General features: G+C 37.2%; 1 protein-coding gene across 17 annotated transcripts in view; it reads left to right on the forward strand.

Moving 5' to 3' along the window:
- The first annotated feature begins 4,174 nt into the window (after positions 1-4,174).
- The window catches only part of cg (zinc finger transcription protein combgap), a 29,392-nt gene continuing 7,379 nt past the window's right edge, over positions 4,175-26,187 (forward strand). For 3 of the 17 annotated variants that reach the window (XR_012408538.1, XR_012408535.1, XM_073956802.1), the window contains exons 1-8: positions 4,191-5,079; positions 19,509-19,639; positions 19,708-19,784; positions 19,861-20,079; positions 20,357-20,517; positions 24,029-24,131; positions 24,527-24,851; positions 24,950-25,114. Coding sequence is in view for 11 of the 17 variants with exons in the window: in XM_073956802.1 (XP_073812903.1) it covers positions 4,948-5,079; positions 19,509-19,639; positions 19,708-19,784; positions 19,861-20,079; positions 20,357-20,517; positions 24,029-24,131; positions 24,527-24,851; positions 24,950-25,114 (1,313 nt within the window). In the remaining 6 variants the exon portion in view is untranslated. Of the gene's footprint in view, positions 5,080-19,508; positions 19,646-19,707; positions 19,785-19,860; positions 20,080-20,341; positions 20,518-24,028; positions 24,132-24,526; positions 24,852-24,949; positions 25,115-26,187 lie in introns of all 17 variants that reach the window. The other 14 variants (XR_012408540.1, XR_012408539.1, XM_073956805.1 and 11 more) reach the window with 13 other exon arrangements.

Genomic DNA, 26,187 nt, shown 5'->3' on the forward strand with positions numbered 1-26,187 from the left:
TATAATATGTTTGTTATCGTTTTTAAAAGATTGGTATGTTCCAGTACTGCACATTTCTACACATTTTTACTATTTTTTTCGATAACATAAAGGAAAAATCGGTTATCGGAGTAAAAATGTGTGGAAATGTGTAGTACGGGAACAGACCAGTAGTGGGATTCTGTAACTCATTTTTGCTGTTATCGATAATTTTCGGTAAAATTAAAATGCTTATAATTTCGATAATTATCGAAAATTTTCGGTAAGTTAACGATGAATAAAAAGTAGTCGCTAGCCTCTACCGACACAAACAGTAATGCCAACTTTTCATTATGTTTTTAGTCATAATTTTGCGATTTAATTTTACCGATTTTTGTCGGTAACAGCAAAAATGAGTTACAGAATCCCACTACAGATGTGTTCAGTCTTGGTAGAATAAAGTAAAGGTAGGCCACAGCTAACAGCTGGTTACAATTTTTTTCTTTTTAAGGTCTAATCTGTCAAAAGCGGGGTTGACATTTTGTACTGTTTTTGACATTATGCAGATGCATCGCTGAACTGTTCCAACAAAAAATTCTGCTGTAACACTATATCCAAGGCCTACATAAGGTCGGCCAATAGGCCCAGCTGATTGTTATGTTTGATGTCAAAAACATTATTGTGATTTAAAATACAAAGAAACTAAAATCACAATAATGTAAAATCTATTATGTTTGTTGTCAAATGCTGTTAACAGTACTCTGAATGGCCGCTCTTAAAATTGAAAAAAAGTACAAAAAATGTGTGGCAAAATAAAATTGTTGATTTTTTTTAGCAAAACTTACGAATCAACCATTTATCTAATATTGATATAAATTCAAATTTGTTCCAGAAGTACGGGAATGTAAAAATTACAATTTTTGTAAAAATTCTTTTGACATTTATCTGCAAATCGGATGCCAGTAATCACGATGTCAGGTTAGCCAAACTTGTCAAGTAGAAAATAAGTGAATGACATTTTTCACTGTCCTTAGTTTGGGAAGAACTTTTACTATTTTTGGAACACTTTTCCTACAGCAATATTCTGGAGCCTAGCTAAGGAAATTTTTTACTCTATTTGGCACTTTTAACATATAAAAAGTGAAGATCTAAGTTCCATATGTTTTTGTAAAACGGGATTGCTATGCAGATACATCTACCATTATTATTGTACCATGTCATTTGACGTTTTAAGCCAAGGCTGCAGGGTTGCATTTTTCAGTGAGCTGATTCTGTCACGGAATTAAGCTCTTAACACACATCCAACGTTTGAGTAAAGTTGGACGTCATTTCTGATAGAAGAATAAAGAAAAATTCAATCTATGTTGCACTTGCTCCTTTATTCTTCTATAAGAAATGACGTCCAACTTTGCTGAAATGTTGGATGTGTTTAGGGCTTGAGAAACATTGTATACATTTTATCTAGGCGTATACACCAGGCAGTTTGTCTTCAAATACAACTCTGATTTACTAACACATACATACATATGTCGTTTGTCTCCCAGCTGTCCATCATTTTTTCACAGACAGTAAGGAAGACAAATTTTTGGCATTTTTGTAAAAATAAGTGAGATAATAATTGAAACGTGTTGAAAACAAAATAACATGAACAAAAAGAAAATATGTGAACGGAAAACAAAAAGATGTCGATGATTTTCATTCAAAATTTTATAACTGTTTTTGCAGTTGTCTGTACGCCTACGTCACACAGTAGAGCTGGCAAACCATCGATATTCCCAACATTAGATATTTTCGATATAATGTTTTAAAATATCGATTGATATCGATATTATCGTTAAGTTGTCATCGCCATTAATTTGGAGATGAAAATGGCGGAAATGTCAATGATTTTGTTGAAATTATGCAAAAGTAGTTCACAGAAATATAAAGGATAATAAACAACTGTTTTTATTTTATAAAAAATTTAAAAAATACATTTTATTTTACCGAAAAATGTGTACGTGTGACTACGGACTTACTTTCTTACACACACATAACCGAAAAGCAGCCAAATTTCTATTTATTTCAATGGATTTCAGGTTTGGGGTTTTTATTCCGATAATATCGATAGGCAAAACTATCTATTGATATTGAATTTTTAAATAATAATCGATATTATCGATAGTACCATCGATTTTTTGCCAGCTCTATCACACAGGCAAGTTGTGGGATTTTGACAATCAATACATGAAGTCAACTGTCCTGTCATTTGTAACTAGGCGTTTACACAAGGCAGACTGTCTGCAAATACAACTCTGATTTACTAACACATATGGTCTGTTCCCGTACTACACATTTCTACACATTTTTACTCCGATAACCGATTTTTCCTTTATGTTATCGAAAAAAATAGTAAAAATGTGTAGAAATGTGCAGTACTGGAACAGACCAATACATTGATTTGTCGGCTGTCTCCCAGTTGTCCATAATTTGTTCATAGACAGTCGGGTTAACACATTTTTGTAAAAATAAGTGAGATAATAGTTGAAATGTGTTGAAAACCAAAGAATATGTACAAAAACAAAATATGTAAATGGAAACCAAAAAAAAATTATGATATTCATTCATAATTTTACAACGGTTTTTGCAGTTGTCCGGACGCCTACGTCACACAGGAAAGTTATGTGTTTTTGGCAATCAATACATGAACTCAACTGTCCTGTCATTTGTAAACGCAGGGTAAACGCAGGGTATAAATAGGTTGGAAAATGCAATTATATTAAAGTCAATTTACATCTAACATTTTGTATAAAGCATGCGTCATTTAAGTTATTAATTCCATAGAATATCTGTAAAAAATTGTGTAAATTCCCAAAACAATTGTTTTAAGGGCAAGAGTAACTAGGCGTTTACACACAGACAGTATTGGCAAGACAATAGCAAAGTTACAAACCATTTTCACCAATACATTAATATTTTTCTCTATACATATTTAAAATTATAAATGTATTTGTGAAAAAGGTTAGTATTTTTGCTATTGTCTTGCCAATACTCGCATTTGTAAACGCAGGGTAAGATGCGTTTTACTGTAGTTTTTCGTTTTTTACCCTGCGTTTACACATGACAGGACAGTTGAGTACATATATTGATTGTCAAAAACCGAAAACTTGCCTGTGTGACGTAGGCGTCCAGACAATTGCAAAAACAGCTGCAAAATTATGAATGAAAATTATCGATTTCTTTTTGTTTGCGGTTCCCATATATTGTTATTGTTAATGTCTTTTATTTTCAACACATTTTAATTATTATCTCACTTATTTTTACAAAAAAAAATCTGTCAAAATATGATGGACAGCTGGGAGACAGCCGACAAATGTATGTATGTGTTAAGGTGAGAACACAATCAATCGTAGCTTGCTTTGCATGCTACAAAAAATGTCAAATTATAAAGGAATACCAAAGCCTGTTTGCAAATCCGCCTGCGTTCCCCTCTGGCAGGCTCTGGAATTCCTTTATAATTTGACATTTGGAAAGCACGCAAAGCAAGCTACGATTGATTCTGTTCTGGCCTTTAGGAAATCAGAGTTGTATTTCAAGACAGTTTACTGGTGTAAACGTCTAGTTAGCATAACCCTGTGTTTACACGTGACAGGACAGTTGAGTTCATGTATTGATTGTCAAAAACCCAAAACTTGCCTGTGTGACGTAGACGTCCTGACAACTGCTAAAACAATTTTAAAATTATGAATGAAAATCGTCGATTTCTTTTTGTTTTCCGTTCATATATTTGTTTTCTTCATGTTCTTTTGTATTCAACACATTTCAATTATCTCACTTATTTTTACAAGAATATCAAAAATTCGTTAACCCAACTGCCTGTGAAAAATATGGACAGCAGGGAGACAGCCGACAAATTTATTTATTTAGAAAGTGGTAAAAGTCGTAAATGATTTTCATATAAATTTTGTGTACGGGAACGCAAAATGTGTAAAAGTGGTAAAAATTGTAAAAACTTTTTAGTTCTGGAACAGAGGTTTTGTATGTTAGTAAATCAGAGTTGTATTTGCAGATAGTCTGTATTGTGTAAACGCCTAGTAAAGTTTTATTATTTTTTACTTGTGATTGCAACCTTTTAAAAAAGAGTTCCATGGCAAAAACTCGCAATGTCATTATCAACGCCGTCACATAAACAGCTCCGCCGTGTATTGACGCCGTTACATTCAATTCGTTCAACTTTGCCTCGTTTTTGCTGTATGTGTGAACGTGTGTGTGTATGACTTTAAACTAAAATGGCGACGTCAGTAGAGTGATGGAATTGAGGAATTTTTTCAATTGTGTTGATTCTTTTTTATATTCATATTATATATACATATATTGGTGGATATTTTAACCCAATTACAACAATAAAGTGCAGTTTTGAAAACACAAACAAATAATCTAGTGGAAAATGTTAAACAATTTTCGCAAATTGCATCAAATAAAAAGTGAAAATACAAAACAACCTCTCATCTTGATTCGATGAACGAAAAAAAGAACGTCGCAGTGGAAAAAAGTGAAAAAGTTACGAAAAAAATAAAAATGGCGCCTGCTGCGATGATGTCTTGACTTTCTTTTTTATAATTTTTGATTTGTTAATATTTCGCATAGTATACGTCGTTAATTGGAATCGTTGATAATTTGCTAAAATATAAGTTACTATTCCTCTAAGGAATATGGAGTAGAAAAAGTGAAGAAGAATTAAAAGTTATTATTGAAAAAAATATTGTAAAATACGCCAAGCAGGAGCAACATTTAATTCGACGAAGCATACCACGATAGAAGAGGAGGCACACCAAGAAAAAACAGAAGAAGAGAATTTGTTGCCGTTTCCATTTGCCTGCCTGCCCATCACAACAGAGTTTTTATTCGTTTTTTGGATTTCATTCATACGTGTTCGTGCGTGTGTTTTTATTTTTTATATTCTTCATTACTGATTTTACACGACGAACGACGGAGAAGGAGGCCTTGAGGATGTGTGCTGCTCAAAGTAACCCGACACAAAGTTTTGGTCCTTATACATGGGGATTTGCTGCCGATAATACTCGAGCGGATTCCGTATTGGAGATATCCCCGAATATCAACTATACCGTGAGCAGTGAATCTGTAAGTTCCATTCCAACACAGTTCATATAATAGTAATCTAGGGTTCAAATTGGAGCGATAGTGTGCCTAATTTCGACGTGTGATTTTAGCTAGAACTCAGAACACTGGGTTCTACTTTACAATTCATTCGTTTTCAATTTTTGTTGAGTATTATTTTTGCTTGCTTAACACAATACAAAACAAAAATGTAAATACAACACATAAAAATTTTTTTATATGACTGTACTTGTGATTGTCGTGGTAGTTCTCGTTAGCCGTGGTCGTCATAGTCGTTGTCGTCGTCGTTGCTTTGCCAGTGTGTGGTGCTGTTGTTGTTGTTGGAAGTGTTGTTGCTGCCAGTTTAGAGACACACAGAAAAGAGCCAGCAGAAGTTAACACAACAGACAATACAACGACAACGACGAGTACGAACGGCAGAAAGACTGACAAACAGGCAGACAGACAAGCATGCAAAGCAAACCACCAAACATCAAGAAAGCGCGCGCGTGATGATGTATGGCTGTATTGTTGTTGTTATTGGTTTCCTTCCCCGCATTCAGAGACACACACACGCAGCAACTAATATACAGTCAAAGTAATCATGATTATGTAGTATGAAATGTTTTGACTGTTTTTTGGGTTTTTGGACTGTTCAACGGAATGGGAGGGGGTGGCGATGTATTGGAAGAAGGGTTATGCTATGATTTTCTTGGTTAGAATACATCACATCGCATGGTGGTAGTGCGCGCGCCAGACTGTTGTTTATGCCACCAATATTGTGACGCCGTGCGTCGTACGTAGTACACCACTTCGATACATGTTGATGCACAATGTATGTATTTTTTAATTGTTTTGCTTTTTGTTTTGTTGTTGTGTGTTATTTGTTGATAAATACAACAAACGACACAGACACAATTGTACACAAACTTTTAACACACATTTTTGCAAAAAAAAAAAGATTCAGCCTGCGAAGTGTATAGAAAATAGAGGAAAACAAATAACAATATGCTTGTTCTTCTTCTTCATGTCCACATGCATAGGTGTCTAATGGGAAAATACTATTTGTTTGTTGTCAAATACCAAAACATCAGTGAGAATTTCTGTCCAATGTTTTTATGGGATGAAAATGAAGAAGAAAAAGGCGCAACTTTTGTCAATTGGACAATTCGAAGTTTGGTTAAATGGCAAGATCTGAAAAAGGTGGATTTGGTGTTTTCTGAACAAAGTTTTAAATGAAATTAAAGGTAGGGATTTTAAAGCCTATCTTTTGGAATACAGTTCTGGGTTTTCTCCATGCATGTGAATGACCTTCATATTTGTTTAATATGCCTAATAATACGCCAGAAACCACCCTCTATATTTTTGAGTCCATATAGAACTACGTTGAAATCTTTATTAACATGCCAAGCGGGAGAGCAAGCCTCTCAGTTTTCGACAAGGGTATTCATGCCTGAAATATGCAAGAAGTAGATATGGGTTCGTTTTGGAAAGGAAATGCGTTTTGATAAACAAAAGTAATTAAACTAAACTCGAATCTTTAATCAATAGGATTTTTATTGTTAGTTGAATATATGCATATAGGTACAACGATTTATAGGCACTTATTTGGCGTACCATGAACAATACATTGTTAATCGGAATTGGAAATAAGCCGGCCACTATAAAAAATTGCTGGTTGTTAAAGTCCAGTCATTTTAGATCTGTACTTAAATATTTTTACATTTTACAGAGATACTATTATTTCTTTGGCTGATGTTTTTGTAAAAAGTTTTATTCTTGGAAAATTGTATAGTTATTTAATTCCAAACTTTCCTATAGTCCGACTTGACTAGCAACCCTACATTTTGTTCGCTCAACCGCCGGCCTAACTGCAGATTAAATTCCGACCCAAGGAATCCAAACACGAAAAATGACTTGAAATTGGAAAGAATAAATACTAAAATATTAAATATTAAAATGGTAATTTTGTAAGCGTAGCTTATGTAGAAATCGGTCTTTATAGGTATAACCCTAACTGCTTTTAATAGCAAGGACGCGATACAATTTTCCATATTTCCCTGATAGTCTGGTTGTCTTTCAAAGCTTTGAGATAAAATAATAGGAACGGGCTCGGGAAGTATGGACTTTCGAACCAAAAATGTATATCTCTCTAATAAGGTCCATAGGGTCTACCAATGATGTACACTGCACCCCGGTTAACTACCTCCATTAAAATTCCAAAAGAATAAGGCAGTTATGCGGGAAAGGCAGTTACGAAAATCCCGCATAGCTACCTCATATGAGCAGTTATAAAAATGTCATCTCAACCTTACGAAAATGGCAACAATTAGAATATAATCGTCAAGAAACAAAACGATGTATAGTAGAATAGTTAATTTCAAGTCTAAAAATATTAAGTTGTATTATTTAACCAATAAGAAATTTAGTCATCAGTGAGCATAACATAGCACTGGACATCTTCATCACAATTCAGGTACAACAGTGTGGGTAATAAACCGATAAAAGTATTATTAAATGTTCCTTTTGGAGAAAATATTTGACGGGCAAATATCCGAATTGGGTACTTATAGAAAAGTAGTTAACCGGGACAGTTTGAACTCATTTATATGAAAAAACTTTGGGGATTTAGGTTGTGAGGCAATTAAACGGGAAAGGTAGTTAAGCAGAGGGGTAGATAAACGGGGTGAAGTGTATATGACAAACAGATCCCCGACTCAAGCTGAATAAAGCCTTGAGGTCGTTTAGGTTAGGTTTAAGGATGCGCGGCCATAATTCATCATAGCCGCTTCACTCGTAGACCATAGGTCCATTGTGTTCATCCTGAAAGTAGAAAGAAATTGAGGGATAGACACGAAGGTTTAGTAGTAGGAGAAGATAGTGAGGTAGATAGCGTAAATTGTACAGATTGAAGAGAATAAAAAATTGAAAATTTGTAATATTTTTTGTATCATAACACCCATGGGTATTGCACTATTTTCCCAAAGCCATTTGCACGACTTTAAAAAACGGACAAGGGCTGCAGGATCTTCTGATGAGACTCCAGTGAGGGAAGATATTTCGTAGTCACCCAATAGCCTCTGCCTAGTATTACTTAGCAATGACATAGCGACATCGCATATTTTCCTAAGGTTCTCGTGTCGTTTTGAAGTTATTACCACAATTTTTCGCACTTGGGGAAATTCTTCAAGGCAGTGTTCTCGTGGTATAAGTCTTCAAAAAAATTTCTTATGACATCATCTGAAAGTGTTATCTCAGACATTTAGCGGTGATAATGAACGCTGAACCTCCTTTACATGAGGTATTAAGGAAATTTAGGCATTACGTTTAATGATTTGGCCACTTTTGAAACCTTTACAGAACCTTGCTACTATAAATGTCACCACGAAATCGAAGATTCAACGTTGAAAATATGTTTTCAGAACTTTGGATCTTCCATCATTGAAGTAAAAACAAAGTTCCTATAATTATTAATTGTCAATAGCGTAATAAGCAAAATTTATGTTAAAAAATTAATAGCTAATCACCGAGAAGAAATCAATGTATTATTAAATCTTAGAAGGACAGGAATCTTATTACCAAACATGGATCAAGCTCGAATACGCCATGGCTATGTTGTATGTATTCTATGTTCTATGTATTATGTTTTCAACTCTTTCCCATGGACAGGAAAGATCTTTTAATTTTTATTTGTCTCTATATTAGCGGCACTAAGCCGCGGATCTTATGGATGGGAGCAAATCCTGGCTATGCGAAGAAAATTATTGTAAACTTTTAAAGCAAATAGCGGCCCTTCCACAGGAAATTTGAAAATTTCTTCTACATAGAGGAGCAATCTCCGCTACGCCAATGTAACTGTCAGTAAAAGTTTCTAGACGATCTGAGTAAACCCATTTCAAGCCAAAGAACCCCTAAACTCTACTTAAGCCAGGAAACTTTAAAACTTTGATGGCCAAATAGGAACACAAATAACTAACAATTAAAATAACAAAATATGAAACTGTTTTTGAAAATGCTTCAACAATATTGTCAGCTAGCTCTGTGTAAAATTTCATTGAGCTTAGCCCATTTACTACATCGGAATTTTACTTTTTGTTAGTGAGTGTTTTTCACCACAGCCGAAAATGCAAAAAAGCTCTATTTCACTAAATTCGAATTGTTCTCAACTTTTATAAGAAATAATTCAAAAAATTTTTATTTCATTGAAAAGTAAACAAAATTTCGAAGCAAATAAGCTTTAGTTCATAGTTATTTGAAAAATGTACTCGGAATGGGGAATGATTGAAGTTAGGTAAATCCCTAAAGTGCCGACTATTGGTGCACTTACCCTATATCCGGAAGCATACTGACTTAGTAAATGTGGGGTATACGAGAAAAAAATTTAACAAATCGGCCCTACAATTATATGAGGGTAATATCAAAACATAGACCACCTACATACATATACTGTTATTTTTGGGAACATTTTTTGAATTGTCATATCGTTTGTATTTCATTCTCATAACATAACCTATCCAAAATTCATAAACAACGCAGATTAGTCAATCCATACATTAGCTTGAGTGGGTGTTAACTGTGTTTTGTAGAGTGTGGTTTTTATTTGAATTTTTATACAAAAACTGACTCGGCAGCACCGATATTTCCCTGAGGAGTTTTCAACATCCACAAAGATCCTGTTAAATTATGATATTTTTGACACTTCCAATAATAATTGATATTATCGTAGGGAGTTTGCACTCAGAAGGTCTGCGGTTCAATCCCTGACCAGAACACCAAAATCGACGGTGACAAATCACCTCAGTGTTATGTTGGAGTGCATTTCATGAGTATTACAGCCATGAGAAACTTCTCTACAAGTGGTAACGTAAGACACTCGCTACGGACTCGGCCATAGAAAGTAGGTGCCATATCATTGAGCTAATATGAATCGGCGTGCACTCATTGATATGAGAGAAGTCTCCGTTGTCCCTCCAGAAATGTTATGGCAACATATGTATGTATTATCGTCAATTTAGAAATTTAAATTACAAACAACAGCCGTTTTGAATTATTCTAACCAATTAAACATAAAGCAGAACAACTAGTATGGAAATATCTATTCATTTTACCTAATATACTATACCCTGCATCAACCTTATCCATATTCATGTAATTCAAATGCTGTTGGCGGTTGGTACATTATGCTTATTACGGCACTGGTGAATGCTTCAGTCAAAAACCAAACTTTCCGAGAAAAGCAATGTTTTCATATAAAAAGAATACTTTGTGATCACCAACAGCTTCCTGAGGAGAACATTTGAGCGGTGGTCGTAAACTACACTAGACATACAATTGAATTAATTCTAAAATCATGTGAAACTTATACGTTCTTAGTACACGGGTACATATGACGTTGTCCGGACATGACTTCCGTTATTGTTACAGTGACCAACCGTATATAGTATAGTACTCTATTTTAGATGTCCGTACTCTATTTTTATGGTACTCTATTTGCCCTCTATTTTCATCGCAAGTACTCCATGTCCTCTATTTTTGATTTGTTTTACAAATACATGTGAATACATAGACAATACAATGTAATTGTTGAAGCAGCTGGATGAGCCGGGAGTCGAGTATCTCACCAAAGTCTTCAACTTGTCGCTAGCCACCCTCGTTGTTCCCGAAGTCTGGAAAATGGGCAGGGTGGTCCCACTACGGAAGCCAGGCAAGGATGCCAGCAAAAGTGAATCGTACAGACCGATTTCGCTTTTGTCGCCCGTAGCAAAGACACTTGAGGCCTTGATCCTCCCCAGTATCAGAAATAGCTATCAAGTTGCCGATCATCAACATGGATTCCGTAAGCAGCACAGCACGACAACAGCGCTGCACGCCATTACCACATATATCTGTAAAGGACTCAACCAGAGACGGCCGTGCGATAGAACAGTGATGGTGGCTCTTGACTTATCAAAAGCCTTTGATACAGTCAGGCACTCCACGCTGTTTGAGGACATTGAGCAGACAACCCTCCGGCCAAGCTTGAAACGTTGGATAGTCAACTATATGTGTGGACGCCAGTCGTACGTGGAATTCAGGAATAAGAAGTCCAAACCCCGTAGAGTGAAACAGGGAGTTCCCCAAGGTGGGGTGATATCTCCGGAACTGTTTAACCTCTACCTCTCCTGTATTCCACCCCCTCCAGACGGCATTGAGATCGTGACGTATGCGGATGATTGCACGATCTTGGCGTCGGGTACACCTATCCTGATGACATCTGTGAGAGACTGAACAACTATTTAACTGATCTTACCACCTTTTTCCATTCGAGGAATATGCAGATTTCCCCCACAAAATCTACAGCCACTCTGTTCACCACATGGACAGCGCAGTTTGGACGTGAGTTGAATGTCGTGGTCGACGGTAGCAGAATTCCGACCACAAACTGCCCTAAAATTTTAGGGGTCACATTCGACACTACATTCAAGTCGTGCGCACACGCCACAGCTATCTGCGACAAGTTGAAAAGTAGGAACAAGGTCCTCAAGTCCCTGGCCGGCAGCACTTGGGGTGCAGATAAAGAAACCTTGTTGACCACATATAACGCGATAGGTCGGTCTGTGGTAAGCTATGCGGCTCCAGTCTGGTCCCCGAGATTGTGTGATTCGAACTGGAAAAAGATTCAAACTTGCCAAAATGCAGCCCTGAGAACAGCGACAGGGTGCCTCCTCAAATCTTCAGTGGACCATCTACATGAGGAGGCAAAAATTCTTCCTGTAAAGCAACACAATGAGATGCTTTCGTTGCAGTACCTGCTTGGATGTTATCGTGTGAGCCATCCCAATCACCATCTTGTGGGTAGGCCCGGCCCATTCAGGGAGATCAGGAAGGATATCCATGCTCTAGAGGGAGAGGTCCAACGATACAGGAGAGAACCCCTAGATCAACAAGCATATCAAGCAGGATTGAATAGCATTCACACGGACGCAGTTGCCAAGGCCTTAAGCAATTATAGTGTGAATAAAGTACTTGGAGTACATCCTCCATCTATCGCAGCTGAGGAGCGTCAGCTGCCACGACAAACTAGAGTTTTGGCCCAACTACGCTCGGGATATTGCAGTCGCCTAAATTCTTATTGGGCGGAAATCGATCGCACCGTGCAAGACATCTGCCCAGTATGCGGCATGGGCCCGCACGACACACAACACCTTTTTAACTGCCCCGCCAAACCTACCCATCTAACTCCAGTGGATCTATGGCTACATCCCATCGAAGCAGCCACTTTTCTTGAACTGGAGATAGACCCAGAGCCAGATTGAACAGAGGAACGAACAAATAAACATAACAAAAACACTGTTACAACAACAACATACAATGTAATCAGAAAACCCTAGGCACCCAGCTAGCATTTGGCAGATTGCTTTTTCAAAAACCACATTGCGGAGTCTTTTTGGAGTCCTTTTGGTGATCAAAAACTGATTAAGTCGCTTGTATGATCAGAAAGCGACTCGATTTGATTAGCAGTGGTGTTCCCCAAGGATCTGTCTTGGGACCACTTCTTTTTATAATGTATATTAATGACATACCTAATTGTATAACTACTGATAACTGTTTTCCCTTTTTTTATGCGGATGACATGCACTTGTTTTTTAGAAACAACGTTATTACTGACTTAGAATCTGATATTAATTACACATTAGAGTCTATAAGCCGTTGGCTGGCCTCGAATAATTTCACAGTTAATGTAGGAAAATCGAAATCTATGCTATTTAAGCCTATGAGAAGTGCATCTCCAGATATTTACTTATGCATGAACGGATCTAATATAGAACTTCTGGATGAAATGAAGTGTTTAGGCTGTATTCTTGATGATAGACTTAACTTTTCCAACCATATTCAATTTCTTTATTCTGGTGTAGTATCCACCTTGCGCAAGCTGTACTGTAGCAATTTGTATTTGCCGCAATTTATTCGGAAACGTCTTGCATTTGCTTTGCTTATGTCTCGTGTGTCATATTGTATTGAGATAGTTTCTGGCACTTGCCAGGACAATTTATGAAAGATTGAGAGGTTGTATAACATGATTTTGCGTTTTGTTTTTAAGTTAAAGCGTTATGATCATGTCTCCAGCTACTCACTGCATTTTTTGGGAGTTCCCTTTAACATATATATTGAACAACGTTTATTGAAAATGTTTTATTCTATAGCCCGCACTAATTGCCCTGAGTTGTTGCGCATCAAGTTCATTTTTTCGCGTTCAAATCGCCAAACACAACTTATATTTCCTCACTTTTATTCCATGATTTTCGAGCGGTCGTTCATTGTAAGGGTAGCACGGATATGGAACCAACTTCCCGTGCTATTACGTACTTTCGCAATTCCTGTCCATATATTTGCAAGAAAATATGCTGAATTTGCCCTTAATCGAATTTAATTTGCTGTTTGATTAATAGTGTTACCAGAGTAGTTCTTATAATATAAGATAAAATTCATTGAATTTTTTATTACGTTGTAATAATCATTCTGATATTACTTATGCATTTGGGGAACCACTATTTATGCCTTTTGCATTGTTTTTAGGTTTATAATTAATTTTGTATTACGAATTTAATATTGTTATAGTAGTTGCTATTTAAATGGTTAAGTATATTGTAATGTAAATTATGTTGGCTATGTTTAGCTTATGCATTACTATGTATGAAATAAATGAAATGAAATGAAAAAAATTGACTCCCTGTAATGATTAAAAAGAGTTCAATTTAAAATACAACAACAAATGGGTAGCAATCACAAATAAATCATTGAGGCGTTTAAAATGTGACTACTTTTTCGTTATTTTTTGTCACATTTTGATCTTCATGAAGATTGAAAAATGCTTAATAAAAAAGGGTCATGCAGGTGTTTGAAAAATGATTATAATTACATATGTATCTTCAGATAATATTTTGAACAGTTAGGTGATTAAAAACTGATTGTTTTCTTTTATTTTGTTTGGTTGTAAATAATTCTCATATACACTTTCTACAAAAATGTAACGTATAATATTAAGAGTATTAAGAGGTTTTGCCAAGTGAAATGAAGAAGCGCGCAACATAAAGGATAATTAAAAGAAATAACAAAGCAGAAAAGACAACAAAACAAAGGAAAGAAACAAAAACAAAAAAGAATAAAAGAAAATTCCTTTAATTTATTTCGTCTAATAAAAAGACTCATAAATTACTCCCTAAAGACTCATAAACGATTATAAACATGACTCCAAAAGACTCGAAAAAGAGTCCTAAATTATCAACAAATCAGCGATAAATTATTGAAATACGACTCGAAAAAGACTTTCTATGCCATCAGAAAATGACTCGAAACTAACGCAGAGGAAGACTCATTTGTGATTTGTTTAGAAGAGTCGCCTGAGGTTACGTTTTCCTCCCAACAAAGGAGTCATTTATGATCAGAAAATGAGCTCATATTCCAGCTTTTTAATCGTGCAGTCGGATCAAAAAAGACTCGAATTTGATTAAAATTTTCAAAAAATGCTGGCTGGGCAGAAATAAAAACAAAAAATTGTATTGATTAAAATGATTTCAAATCACTGATGATTTTCTGTTGGTTTTAAAATTTTGGCCTAATAATGAAAAGTCGAACAATTATCATCATAAATAGTTTTGTTATTTTCTAAGGTATTCTTCAGTTTGATTTACACATTCTGCATGCGCTCAAACAAATTGTTGAAGCACTTTTTCCACTATCATTGAACACCCCAAAACGTGGATTTTGAACGTTTCAACAGCATGTTCTGGCGATTCCTGCTTAGTTTCTGGCTTAAACGCATAGATCCATGAATCTTCACCTGCGACGATCTATTAAAAGTTTTTTGAAGCACTGCGTTCGTATTTTTTCGACATTTCATGCACCAATCGACAAGGAATCTAACAATAACAAACCTATTTACGGTCAGGTGTTCATGCTGGAGAAAGAAATGTCCATGGATCTCTATCATGGAGATTTTGCACTATCAGTTCAAGCATGATTACCTTTAGTATCTTATCGTAGTCGACCACTATTGAGCCCATTAAATCAGTGGAAGCTATAGGAAGTAGCTTCATCGTCATACAAAGATTTAATATCATAGATGCAGTCTTGCTGTGATATTTCACGACGAAAGTTGTAAAAAATGATCGGACGAAAATGTTCACAAGTAAATTCCATTTTTTGACAACTTGATTTTTCACATCGCAACACATGGTGGCATGTCAAACCGCATTGAGTACGTTTTTGGTAAAAAGAGTTAAACTTTCCAGTTCTAATGCCTAGGCCAGAAACTTATGCAGTAGTCCTCGTATATGTACTCTTTTTATCCAAAAACATTGGTCACCGTAATTGATGAAGATAGATTCTTCACTCGCTTTAGAAATAGACATCCAGTTGCCGATCATCGCAATTAAAGGAAATTCGTGAGAAATAAAGGCTATGCAATTTTTTGAAATAATACTCCCTTACATTCAATTTAAGGTGGAAAAAGGATATTGCATTTTTTATTGATGTGTGTGTTTTTCCGTTGGCTACCTGTTTGGGATGATTTTTTACAGAAACCACATTTATGAGCGGTAATTTTTTGAATCATTTGAAATTTTTACAATGCACACGTGCCAACTCAGGTATCTAGCCACCATAAATAAGCCCATTTATAAGTACCTGTCAGTAAAATATTGAAAAATACGTAGTATAAATAGGTGTTAATTGATCGATTTGTCTCATTCAAAAAGTGCCGATAACCCCGAAAAGAACATTTTTAAGTGAATAGTGAAAGTGGATTAAAAAAGTGTATTATAAGATGTCTTTCAAGAAAAGCGCTTCTAACGCGGAGCAGAACAAGGAAATCTGGACAAAGAACCTAGTCCAGATTCAAGCGCCAACAAGAAGAGGCAAAGTTGCTATTGTAGAAGCACCATTGAGTGAAGTCAGTCACATTCCCTTGAAAAACCAAGTCATCGGACGCTTAAAATTTCTTGAGACCACTGCCAAACAACGGAGAAAGAGGATTGGTCTAATTGCCATAGAACTTAAAGACCTATGGAGTAAAAAATTGAACTTCCCGCATATATCTGATCAACGCATTTCTGCAAAACTAACAAAACTTCTGGAAGACTACGAGCGTTGCAGAAAAAAACAAAGCTTTGATTCATTGAAGGAACTGTTTGACATAACCAAGGTAAAAGGCGATTGGATGTGCAAGGAGTATGAGAACCTCTACAAACAGCAAATTGAGAGCAAAGGTCGCCTTGATTATTCTAGCGGGAAATATGAAGGTGCCAATACCATCATCCAGCCATCCAAGCGAAAGAGGGCAATTTAAGCGACTGATGGCTCCACACTTACCAGCTCAGTGAACTCACTAGGTGGCAGTACTTATATTTCTTGGGAGAATGGCAATGCAGCATCAACAGCAAGCAAAAGGAAGCAAAAGTAAAAAGGACAACCAACCTCACACAGTGATTCACCCTCTCCAATGACAACGTGAATATTTAATTTCCATCTATGCAATGTCACATAAATATTTTTTAAGTTTTAAAGCTTGTGTTCAATTATATATCTGCTTACAGCAGCGACTCCATTGTCAAAAATCCTAATAAATAAAAATGTTCAAATAATTTTGTGAGGCTTTTTATCTATTTTGCCTAATCTTAGCTAAAACTCGTCAAAATATGATACATGGATACGAGGTTGTTAAAAAATCATAAACCTAGTGACCAACCCCAGTGACACCAGAGTCAGGGAGCTAACACTGGAGGTTAACAGGTTGGTAAGTGAACATAAGCGGAACAAGTGGTTAAATCATGTGAAGAGTTACAACATTCGAGCCGCAATAAATTAATTGTAGGCATCGATTAAGACACTCTCGACCCTGGAGAGAAGAAAGATAGGACCTCAGTTGACTTATTCAAAGAGGTGCGCAAGTTGTATTAAGTGACAGTTTGTCGAGCACGCCGGTAGTTACAGGGCGATGATAAGAGTTCTACGTCGCATCAGATATCTTCCTACCGAGGATAAAACACCACAATTTACAATTATAAATGATGCAGAACGTCGGCCCCTGATGCAATCTCCATGGTAATGCAGAAGCAGCTGGATGAGCCGGGAGTCGCATATCTCACAAAAGTTCTCAACTTATCGCTAGCCACCCACATTGTTCCCAAAGTCTGGAAAATGGGCAAGGTTGTCCCGCTACAAAAGTCAGGCAATGATGCCAGCAAAGGTGAATTATACATGCAAATTGCCGGTCCGTAAGCAGCACAACACGACAACAGCGCTGTACACCATCTCCACACATATTATTCGAGTATCCAACCAGAGCAAACCGTGTGGTAGAACAGTGATTATGGCGCTCGACCTGTCAAAAGCATTTAATACTGTAAAGCACGCCAAGGTTGAAACTTTGGATAATCAATAACATGTGTGGACGCCGATCGTCAGTGGAATTTAGGATTAAGAAACCGAAGCCACGTAGATTGAAATAAGGAGTTTCCCCAAGGAGGGGTGATATCTCGGGAACTATTTAACCTCCATATCTCCTGTATTCCGCTCCATGATGATTGTACGATATTGGCGTCAGGTATCTTCCCTGATGTCATTTGTGAAGGGCTGGAAACCTATTTGACTGGTCCTACCACCTTCCTACCACCAAGGAATATGCAAACAGGGCTATCATGAATATTTCCGTCAATTTAAAATGGTGAAATTCTTAAAAAATCAATATTTTTAAGCTTGGAAAACTACCAAATCGCCTAATTATGGTATATTCTCGTCTAATCGACAAAAATATTCCCTTTGAAATTGGGAAAAGGGAACAAATTCCGCATGGAATTTTTATTCATGATTGCCCTGAAATATTCGCCACTAAATCTAGGGCCACTATGTGCACCACATAGACGGCAGAGATGAGTATTAATTTGATTGTCATGTTCGATGGCACCAGAATTCCGACCACCAACTACCCCAACATACTAGGGTTCCCGTTCGACACAATGTTCACGTCGTCCGCGCATGCCAAAGCTATCTGCGATATGCTGAGATGTAGGAACAAGGTCGGACCTCAAGTCCCTAGACGCAGCACTCGTTGACCACATATAACGCGATAAGTCGGTCTGTGGTAAGCTCAATATAAGTGCAACTCAATTGAAAAAATATTCAAACCTGTCAGAATGCCGCTCTGAGGACTGCAACAGGGTGCCTCCTCATGTCTTCAGTGGACCATCTAAATGAGGAGAAAAAGATTCTTCAGTACAGCAACATAATGGAATGCTTTCGTTGTAGTACTTGCTCGGGTGTTACCCTGAGAGCATTCCCAATCACCATGTCTATGGCACGATGGCATTCCCCCAGATGCAGTCGCAGATGTCATAAATCGTGTGCATGTGGTCCTAGGAGATCATTCCCGATCTATCGCAGATAAGGAGTGTTAGCTGCCACGACAAATAAGAATATTTTTGGCTCAACTACGCTAGGGATGGTGCAGACGTCTAAATTCCTATAGGGTAAGCATCGATGATATCGTGCAAAAAAACCAGCCCATCATGCGGCACGGGCCCGCACGACACACTGCACCATTCCAAGTGCCCTGCCAAACCTACTCAACGAACTATAGCAGCTTTGTGACTATAACCCACCGCAGCAACCACATTTCTAGAACTGGAGATATACCCAGATTAAGCGAAAAAAAAAACGAACTTGCAAACATATACAGTTGCAACAACAACTAAAACCCAATAGCAATCGAAGACTGCGGAGTATTTTTGATGATTACTTCCAAAAACTTTGTAGGGACAAACAAGCAATGCAACCAAGGCTACTGTGGGTAATACCTGTAACGCGCAATCTTCGAACTGAAGATCTCTTACACTTAACAGCAATCGAAACACGCAAGGGTAGTTTTAAAGAAGAAGTCTCATCGATTTTTGAAAAGAGTGTGACATCAAAGAGTTGTTTACTGCTCTGCAAACAGGCGAGATAGAACCACTACGAATACTTCAAATCCAAAGAGGGCTCCTTATTTCACTCTACGGAGATTGTACATGGACTTGTCCCGATTTAAATTTGCTTGCAACAACTAAATATTACATTACGATAGACTATTACCTTGTCTATAACCTCGATTGATGTTGAAAGTCACGGGGGGAGAGGTTCCTACCTATTCTCACTTTTATTTGTGAATCAATTAGAATTAACCTACATGGTCATATTAATTTTGCTGGAATACCAATCTCATATAGCGTATAACAAACACCTTTAATATTATTAGGCCGCCGAAGAAGGTATTTACTCGAAGGACAGGTGGATTTGTTTTTCAAAGGTCCTCTTCAGGTTTTGGCATAATGTGAATAAGTTCATTGCTTCGCAATCGCTTCCAATAATTTAGTTTTCATTATCCTTTTTTTTTAGAAATATAAACCATTTACCACATAATTTTTCCTTTTGTATTTCAGATGCCATATTTGTTATCAACAGATGGATCGTTAACAGTTCAGAAAGATGTAAAAGCGGGCTTGACCCCAAGTAAAGGCCTAGTGCGGCGTATGGTGCTTGTAAATGATCCCTTTTCTCCAAGTGGGCAAAGGTACGGGTAATAAACTTCTATACTTTCCTTTTGTTTTAAAATATTAATCCGTTTCTTCTATTTTCCAGGGTAATAACTAGTGGAAATTCAACAGTTGTCAAGAAACCAGAGCAACAAGTACTCAGTTTAAATTGTGACAAAAATTGTAAGTAATCCTATCACATGGTGTCCATATTTTCATTTGTAATATTAACTTCATTCTCAACTTCTACTTTTTGCAGATCTTTTGGTGGATCAAACCGATCAAACACATCTCAGCAATGGTATTGTGGATTCGAAAGCACAAACAATATTAACATCAGCGGGTAAAACACATTTTAGCCCTATTGGTCCATTGCACCTAACGGCCGAGGAGTGCAATGAGATTTTAATGAAGCGTGCCTTGGCCGCTTCACATCCTCAGTCGATATCAGCGAATGATGGTCATGCGACCTCAGCAAGTAAGGCTTAAACCTGAAATCGTTTTTTCAGTTATTTTCTTCTTTTTATTTTATGTTTTATTAAAATATTAACAATATTTTATTATTTATAGAAAATATTAGTTTTATTTATGTAAAATAGTTATTTCTGGATTATTATATTTTTATTCGTAGTTTTATATTTGTTTATTCCTTTATAATTTGTTATCATTTGAAATTTTAATTATGTATTTTTTTTCGTTTTCGTTTCGTTTCCGTTTAATTTTTCTTTTAAAAAATATTGGCCATGCAATGTTAGGTGACATTTTGCCTGGTATTTCAGTGCAAGTACAGAAAGTTATACAAGGTCTGGAAGAAAATGATGAATCACAAGGTGACACACCAAATCTTAAATTGGAACCGGGTACATTGGAACTATCACCGAAAACCGAATTACAAGAATCAATGCATTTTAGTGATGTAAGTTCGCGTTTGATTTTAAATGAAAAAAAAAAAAATACACTATAGAATATATGGATGCATGTGAGTGATGCGGGCAATTTTTGTATGATGAATGTGTACTTTGATAAAACCAATCTAGCCCGCATGTTATACGACATCAAACATTATTAGTACAGTTGCAAAATAGTGACTTACATACATACATATGTTCCCACAACATCCCTGAAGGGACAAGGGAGACTTCTCTCATATCAATGAGTGCACGCCGATTCATATTGGCTCAATCATATGGGACCTACTTTTTATTGGCGAGTCCGAACGGCGTGTCTTACGACACCACTTGTAGAGAAGTTTTTCAAGGCTTAAATACTCAGGAAATGTCGCCAGCATTACTGAGGGGGAATTGAAATATTGACTTAGTACAGTTGTAAATTATTGACACCATGCTTCAATTTTGAGAAATACAGTGTCGTCTCACTGGACGGAAGATCCTTATAAATAAATTTAAAACACTTTGATTAGTTATCCTTCAGAAGATTCCGCAAATGGTCAAATTTGTTTTCTTTTCATACCGAAATCATTGTCAAGGTTTCAGAGAATGAATTAATCGAGCAAACAACTGCCTAAACCATGTTTGCTGTGTTCGAATGTCAGAAAACTAAAAATATTCAGTCCAATCTTATTTTAGTCGTTAGTTACAAAGAAGCTTGGGATATTGACATTCCATTCTAATGCTGGTAAGAGCAATGACAATTTTTACACGTCTTTCCGCGTGTTTTTGGTCGAATAAGAACAGCTTCCACATTCTTTTAACAGAAATTTCGAAGTCCACCTATCACAACAAGTCTCAAGAACAAATCCCTTATTGTGGAATAAGGAGACCTCTGTAGCTTCCTAGTATTCGTACTCGCTTCACACCGCCTGGTTGCGAAGCAGTACTCCTCTCTTTAATGTCGATAAAACTTCGTATTAATTCTCTACTGTTTTCATTAAAAGGGGGACTTTCTCATCGGTGCAGAAATAGCGGAAGATCTATATTCGATTCTTTGAGTTTTTAACAATTTATTTCGTGGTCTTGGCATTCTGCTTAAGAGATTGCACTGATAAAGATGCTTTCGAAACCATTATTCTTCAAAACTACCCCTGCATGTTCCGATTGCTGTGGAGTGTTGGAGATCTTGGTGCCGAAGATTGAGATTTGCTGACGTTAGCCAAGTTACATGCCTTGGTTACATGCGAGCTAGATTATTTTTTTGACAATTTAAAAAGAAAACCATATCAAGTTTTTTTCTTCGTAGGTTTATGAACAATATGACCTCCCCTGGTTTAGAAAATTAGCTTCCACTTATGCCCGAGCTTTATTTTGTTTTCCCGGACATCCTTCTCAGTTTTCGTATCCGCCATATGGTCATTAGGATGACTCTTATGGTAACACCCGAGCAAGTTTTCCAACGAAAGCATGCGATTGTGTTCCTCAAGTAGATGGCGCACTGAAGACACTGTTGAAGTTCTCAGAGCGGCATTCTGACAGGTTTGAAATTTTTCCATCGTGTTGCACTTATATTCGTGGACCATACTGGCACCGAGCTATAACGTGCAAAGTGCTACCGGCTTGTGGACTTGAGGACCTTCTTTTTTACATCTCAGCTTGTCGCAGATAGCTCTAGAAGTTTGGGGTAGTTTGTGGTCGGTATTCTGCTAGCATCGGCCATGACATTCAACTCTGTACTCAGCTCTGCCGTCCATGTGGCGAACAGAGTGACCGTAGATATAGTGGCGGATATTTGCATATTCCTCGCATGGAAAAAGGTGGTATGATCAGTCAAATAGGAGTTCAGCCTTTCACAAAGATATTCGGGAGGATACCTGACGCCAACAATATGCAATCATCTCAATACCATCCCTGTTTCGCACTACTTCTTGAACTTTTTGTTCATGAATTCAACGCACGACTGGTGTCCACACCTATAATTGATTATCCAACGTTTCAAACTTGGTCGGAGGGTATTCTGCTCGATGTCCTCAAACAGCATGGCGAGATTGACATTTTTTAATACTTTTGATAAGTCAAGCACCACCATCTCTGTTCTATCACACGGTTTGTTCTGGCTGAGCCCTCGACTAATATGTGTGCAGATGGCGTGCAGCGGTGTTGTCGTGCTGTGTTGTTTATGTTGATGATCGGCAATGGGATAGTTATTTCTGACGCTGGGAGGACTAAAGACACAAGGGCTACTGGTTTCTGTAGCGGGGCCACCCTGCTCATTTTCAAGACTTCGGGAACGATGTGAGTTGCTTGTGACAGGTTGAGAACGTTAGTGTGATACTCGACTCTCGGCACATCCAGCTGTTTCAGCATTACCATGGAGATTTCATCAGGGTCCAATGCTTTGGATGATTTAGCGTTACTGATGACATTCGCAATATCATCCATCTACCGCAGAAGGTATTGTCCCAATATCTGCTGATGCAGAGGTCACCTATATTTTTCATATTCTTGGCATATTATTGTCGCTATGCCTGGAAACTGTCTCGTCAATGCGTCTATGGCCAACTTAGACAGTTATTGGAGGTCGCCTTGGTTTGAAGCGACTGTCCTGTTAAAGTAAAACAATATGCGTTATTGATATTGTACTGCGAAAGGGCTTAAGAGGGAAAAGACACCATGACAAGAACTTGACACAAATCCTATGATCGTCGAGGCGCATATGCATAACCGAAGCTCCGTTCAAATATAGTGGGAAGCCTGGTTGCAAACCGAAAGCTGATGGATATGGGGTGGTTCCTTTAGTATGCGCGTCCACGTTCCGCGTATCCCTTAATTTAGTCTCAATTTGCCTCATTTAAAATACCAGAATGCCAAACTCATTAGACCTGCTGACAGACTTATATGAACTCGTTTTTGAAATAAAAATCTGATGGTCTGATTAAGCTTATTTACAAATGTCAAACTAATTTATGAGGATTCGAATGTCATATCCGTGAAGGATGCACAACAAGATGTCCTTAATGCATTCTCAACGTTATCTAGACAGATTAACTCAAACCACCAGTCACGTCTGGAAATGCCTACTTGATATAGTGACAAAGAAGTAGAACTATGGAAGACAGACCTTTCGCTCACGATAGAATGATAAGTCGTCGAGAACCATCGGTGGATATTCTCGTCATCGAGGCCGTTTTTGTTACAACTGAAATTTGTTCCGAATTGATGACACTACGCAGAAGAATATCTGCTAGTCTAGATTGATCTAGATTGGTCATTAATGCCTGTAATTGGAGGTTGGAGTAGAACCACATCAACAGCATACGAATAGAATAGAAAAATGGAACGGTCAAGATTGGTTTTATTGAAAATACTCTCATTCCACACACACACAATTTGTCCATATTGTGGTGTAATTTTTTATTGAGTGTCTTATTTTGTTTATTATTTAATTTAATCAAAACCGTAACTAATTTGTCAATTTCCGTCTATTTATTTCTATGGTTTTTTCTGTTTCCGTTTTCTTTTTTTCTGTTCCTGTAGAATGATACCACAATAAAGAAGGAGCGCCCTTACAGTTGTGAGGAGTGCGGAAAATCATTTTTACTGAAACATCATTTAACCACTCACGCTAGAGTGCATACAGGTGAGTTATTGAGCGCACCAGAAAATCTCCCCAGAAACACAACATCCTTCCCTGTAGTAAAACAAAAAATAATAATAATAAATTAGACGTTCAGAAAAGTCAAGGGGCACAATAGCTGTAGTTTTTTTTTAAGAAAAAAAGACCCAAATAGGAATCTAATATTCAATAAGTTTTCAAAACTCTATTTTTACTTTAATTGCATTTTAATTTTATTTAATTTAAAAAACAAAATACTAACTCCGATTTCTCTCTCGGTTTTGTACGTATTCATTTGAAGAAATCATTTTAAGCCTGAACGCCTAGGTTTCCATATGCCATCACCACACCAAATGATTCTATTGTTTTACTAATTCTGTATATCTTTTTCTCTCCTTGTTACTTTTATTATTCTATAGGCGAACGTCCCCATGTTTGTTCACATTGTGGCAAGAGTTTTGCCCACAAACACTGCTTAAACACACATTTACTGTTACACTCCACCGATCGCCCCTACCAGTGTACAGAGTGTAAGAAGAGTTTTACATTGAAACATCACTTGTTAACACATTCACGTGTTCATTCGCGTGATCGGCCGTTTATTTGCCAGGAATGTGGTCGTACATTTCCCCTCAAACGTCATTTGGTTACACACAGTAAATTCCATGCCGGCGAACGGCCGTATGTGTGTGAAGAATGTGGCGAAAGTTTTGCCCAGGAAAATCATCTTATTATGCATTCACGGTAAGCGTTTCATTTGAGATATACGTGTTTTCACTGTGATGTTTTGATTTGAGATGTTAATTTTATTTAAAAAAAAATCTTTTTCTTTCTTCTTTCAGTTTCCATGGTTCTGTAAATCCCTTTGTATGCCAGGATTGTGGTGTAACATTTCCTCGAAAATTTCAATTGGTCAATCATGCCCGTATACATGGAAAAGTACCGCATTCATGTACGGTATGTGGCAAGGAATTTTTACAGAAGCGTACTTTGGTGGCACATATGCGGTAAGTTGGTTATTACAAATTTAATGTGAAATACTATTTAAAGCCATGGGAATGGGTTATTATGGGGGAATTGGTTTCTCTTTAACGGGGGCCCCCAACTCTGTTGAGAATTAAGCGATGTTGTGGTTTAAAGAAAACGATAATTAATTTAAAAACTGAGAATACAATGTCTCTCTGACGGTCTGCGATCATCAGTCATTGTCAGTTTTGTGGGTGACTGTCATGAGTAGACTGGCTGGGATTATTGAATCTAAAATGTCCCCAGACCGTTGATCTGCAGCTGATGGGTTTCATTGAAGACTGTACTTTGTACTCGACCATCACCTTTACCACCTGTAGACCGTACTTTGTGGATATATGGGAAACCCTTAGTTTTCTCGTTCAGACCTTATTGCTAACCACGTCGTCATAGAGGATGATTTACGCATATGACCTATGTATATGCAACCAGTGACAATCGTTCGTATACTCTTCAGAGTCGGCTCTGACAATGATTGGAAACAGAAGTTCATCTGGGACAAAAATCCGAGATGACCTGGTTTTTGAGCGTCTCTTTCTTTGGAGCCTATTTCGGCCTTCTGCTTTTCGAGCCACGCAGTATGGGTGTGAAAACAGGAAGTAGACAAGCAAGCAGTATGCAGCTCCATAAATATGTTTGGAGTGGTTTGAGCTTTCTCTGAGAATCGTGTTCGCTTCTTGTATATTTGCAAGGTTATGTCTTCAGACAGTTTGTTCGCATGTTCATCCGTACGCCTTCTTCCTTTCTCCTCCAATCTCTTTGCTAAAAGAGGAAGAGAGGTATTATTACTCTTGGGTACAGTTACCACAGACCTATTTTCACTCCTCCAGGGTTATAGCCAGTCGTTAGAGATTTCATTATCGTGATATTCGATAAGGGCAAAGGCCTTCTTGACGACGGCATGGGAGCGATTGACGTATTGGATCCTCTATGTTTCGAACATTGCAGGATGCAGACCTTGCTGTAGCTTTGGTTACCTCTAACCTGATTTCTTCTCGACCAATCCCCGACTAGTATGCACACTTTTTCCTCGAAATGTTCACAATCTCTTCCG

The sequence above is a fragment of the Musca autumnalis genome, unplaced genomic scaffold (genome assembly GCF_047663935.1).
Source record: "Musca autumnalis isolate F117 unplaced genomic scaffold, ASM4766393v1 scaffold_5, whole genome shotgun sequence".
Classification (NCBI taxonomy): domain Eukaryota; kingdom Metazoa; phylum Arthropoda; class Insecta; order Diptera; family Muscidae; genus Musca; species Musca autumnalis.